General features: G+C 36.9%; 1 protein-coding gene across 1 annotated transcript in view; it reads right to left on the bottom strand.

The window, feature by feature from the left end:
- LOC106869292 (toll-like receptor 3) overlaps positions 1-3,859 on the bottom strand; it is a 353,412-nt gene that overhangs the window by 215,801 nt on the left and 133,752 nt on the right. Inside the window, exon 45 of the mRNA XM_052978036.1 lies at positions 3,253-3,324. Within this exon, the coding sequence (XP_052833996.1) occupies positions 3,253-3,324 (72 nt within the window). The remainder of the gene's footprint in view (positions 1-3,252; positions 3,325-3,859) is intronic.

Genomic DNA, 3,859 nt, shown 5'->3' with positions numbered 1-3,859 from the left:
GAAGAAGAAGAAGAAGAAGAAGAAGAAGAAGAAGAAGAAGAAGAAGAAGAAGAAGAGGAAGAGGATAAGCAGGAGAAGACGTAGATAATAAGAAAAAAAAGAAGTTGATTAAACTTAGAAGGTGTAAAAAATAAATATTTAAACATGCAATTAGAAGGGAGAGACATGGATGGTAATCAGCGTTGATGTAGAGGTAAACACAGTAAATAATTTACAGAAAGAAATACAAACATACGTTGATGTTCATGCGTATATTCACATATATTCACAAAAAGATACATATATCTATATTCACATGCATACACAATGCGCTGTACATACACACAGACATTCATATTGAGAAGCAGTCACAAACACACACATTTACACACTTCTATCGAAAAAGAGAGAGAATGTAGAGAGAGAGAGAAGAATCTGGCTCGAATACGAATGGGAAGATTTTAAATATTCAGTAATACATTGACTAAGAAATAGTGATTACCGATTTTGGAAAAAAATTAGCCGTTTCGAAATAAATCAACTACATCGACCCCAGGACTCAACTAATGTTCATTTCATCGTCACTGGAAGGATAAATGGCAAAGTCGACCTCAGCTGAAAAGTACTCAGAACGTGGAGACTGACAAAACGAACCTGAGTATTTCGCCCGGGGTACAAACGATTCTGACAGTTCGCCATTGTATTATCAATGAAATATCATGAACAATACATATCGACCCTCCAGATATATTAAACTGGGCTGGTTTTCAAAAGTTCCTTCTTCCAAGTTCCTCGATGTTAGTAACATACAAATCAAAGGCAGAGAGTTAGCAAAACCGTTAGCACGCCGGGCGAAATGCTTATCTATTTCGTCTGCCGCTACGTTCTGAATTCAAATTCTGCCGAGGTTGACTTTGTCGTTCATCGTCTTTGGGTCGATGAAATAAGTACCAGTTATACACTGGAGTCGATGTAATTGACTTACTCTCATCCCTCAAGCTGCCCCTGTGGCAAAATTTGAGATCCTTATAAACATACAAATCTCTTTAACATGACGGTTGATAAGAAAATACATTGAAAATATTTGTGATAAAATACTGAATATTATCACTAAAATTATTGTTGATGAAATACGAGGAAAGTACATGCCGATGAAAATAATGATGAGGAGGTGAGAGAAGAAGGGGGAAAGGAGAGGAGTAGGTGGGTTACCATGGTGATGGTGGTGGAGGCGGTTGTGGCGCTAGACGTCGTCGTTGTACAGAATATGATTTTAAACCTTAAGACAGGTGGGTGGTGGTGGTGGTGATGAAGATAATATTGCTGTTGCTGATGATTAGGATTGTGATGTTTTTGATAATGATTTTGATGAGGATAATCATGATGATAAGGATGATGATTTTAATTGTTTATTTTGGTGCTGTTGGTGTTTCTGATGATGATGTTGGTGAATAGATTGAAAGTTGATACACTCAATTGCACTCACTCATATACTTAGACAGAGCCACATACCAGGTTTATAGCAAAATTGTCACGCTTTTAAATTATCAAAATTTTAAGACCAATAAACTTATCAATTTGCGATTTTCCATGTTTTTCAGGTAAGACGACTCGCCACACTGACACCTGTTTCTGTAAGAATCAGTGAAATACCCGTTGAGATATTGTGCTAGAAAGGTAACAGGCTGAAATCGTTTTGTGCCAGCCCCACCATGTCTTCCCAACTGAACAATTATGAGGGGACTAAGATCATTCGGGCCTTCAGTAATCGTACCAACATTCATTCTCTAACTTCTATCTTCAAAGCCCATTCAAGAACTATCAACAGAATTGTGAACAAGTTTGAGAAATGGGTAATAGTGGAGAGGAAATCCGGATGTCATAACCGCAAGAAGGATCATCATTTGAATTTGGAACTGAAGAGATCAACCAGAAGAGATCAATCAGAAAGATCAATCAGAAGAGATCAATAAGAAAGATCAATCAGAAGAGATCCAGATCAATGCTTTAGAAGCTTGGCATGTAAGAGAGCAGTTTCAGCTATGACAGTTGTTCAAAAACTGATAACAACAGACTTGTTAATCCAGTCCAAAAGGTTAAAAGGCGGGAAAGGGCGAAGATCATCTTGAACAAAGTAAACAAAACACTCGTGTGATCTTTTAAGCAGACAGGAAGAAATTCAACCAAGATATGCACACAAACAGACGCGTTCTGGCTTCTGCTCCTCGCGAGTACCCTTGATGATATTTTTAGGTGCAAATCTGAGCCATGGGGATGATTTCCATCTACATGGCCAGTGATCATGTGTGTGAATGCTGTGAGGCTGGGAGGATTTTGTTCTGTTCAGGTTTCGGAAGATGAAATGACCTCGATACTTTCTGAATAAAGGATGAGGGAAAGCCCAACAAGACCACTAAAGACTTTGAGTTTACATGCCAGCAAGATGGAGATCCATGTCACACAAGTGAAGTGTGTCAAAAGTTTCTGAGGGATGAGTTTGTGAATAGGTTTCGGAATTATGAATCTTAACCTTATTCATTACCTACTTTGATCCCTTTAGACGTCGGAAAATCTTGTGAGAAGCTCCACGTTTACCTGCAAGCCCTCAAAGATTCCTTTGGTAGGGCCTGGTAAGCTGTCATGATCATCTTCATCATGGTCTTGATTGCGAGCTTGGAGAGTTCTCAACATTTTGTCTTGCACAAATTTGGGTCTATTTGTGATAGAAAAATCTCTGATTATTCCATTAAGTTATCTATAAGTATTCCTGAGATACACAGTTCTGAATTAATTTGAATCTTGCACATTTTTACTGATACACCTGGTATATGTAGATCCATACACAAAAAAACTTATGAAAATTAACAGATAAAATTAGAAAAATAGAACAAAGAGGAAAACAGAAAGGAAAATAAGATGAAACGTAGTTGAATAATGAGTAGTTGAATATTTGGTTGACGAAAGTTTAGAAAACAAATAATATGAAGTAAAGAAGAAGAGATCTTACGATTAACACAATAACATGAACATAGTTACATAAGCATGAGGAGAAAGTGAGGAAATTCATATACCCACACTCCTTCACTTTCACAAACACACATTCACACACACTCATAGAAAACTATGGAGAGAGAAAGAGAGAGTGGGAGAGTGAGAGAGAGCAAGAATATTAGATAGAGATAAAGAGGGATAGAGAAAAGCAAATTAGAGAAGATATTAACAATCGAGATACATGGTGAATTAAATAGTACGAACAAAAGCGACCCAACTCACATTTTTTCTAAATTCATCAGATTTTCGAAGATACCACGTTGAATATATGTGATGTTATTGTCATGCAGATATCTATAAAATATTATTGAGTTCATAAAAAAAACATATAGAAAAGATTGATGATAAAATAGTATTAATGACAAAAAAATAGATATAATGGAAGGAATGTAAGTGGAGATGTTGATGAGAAGGGGGATGACAAGGAAGAAGAAGGGGAGGAAGGGGACGAGGTAGCAGACAAACAGCAAAAGAAGAGGAAAAAGGAGGAGTGGGAAGAGTAGTGGGGACGAGATGTATTAACAAGAATAAAAAGAAACAAGTTAGAGTGGGAGGAAGACGAGGAGATGGCGGAGAAAAAAGAGACAGAGTAAAGAGTATGAGAAGAAAAACAACAAATAAATGAATTACAAAAGGAAGAGGAGAAAAACACGACGAAAACAAAAAGGGACAAGTAAAAGGGACAAAAAGAAAGAAGCAAAAGAAGAAAAGAGGGAGGAGAAAGAGAATCAGAAACAGAAGAAATAGAAGGGGAAAGTCATGAAGTAGTAATAGAAGAAGAAGAAGAAGAAGAAGAAGAAGAAGAAGAAGAAGAAGAAGAAGAAGAGGA

The sequence above is a fragment of the Octopus bimaculoides genome, chromosome 29 (genome assembly GCF_001194135.2).
Source record: "Octopus bimaculoides isolate UCB-OBI-ISO-001 chromosome 29, ASM119413v2, whole genome shotgun sequence".
NCBI lineage: Eukaryota > Metazoa > Mollusca > Cephalopoda > Octopoda > Octopodidae > Octopus > Octopus bimaculoides.
This window is presented reverse-complemented; position numbering and strand designations above follow the sequence as displayed.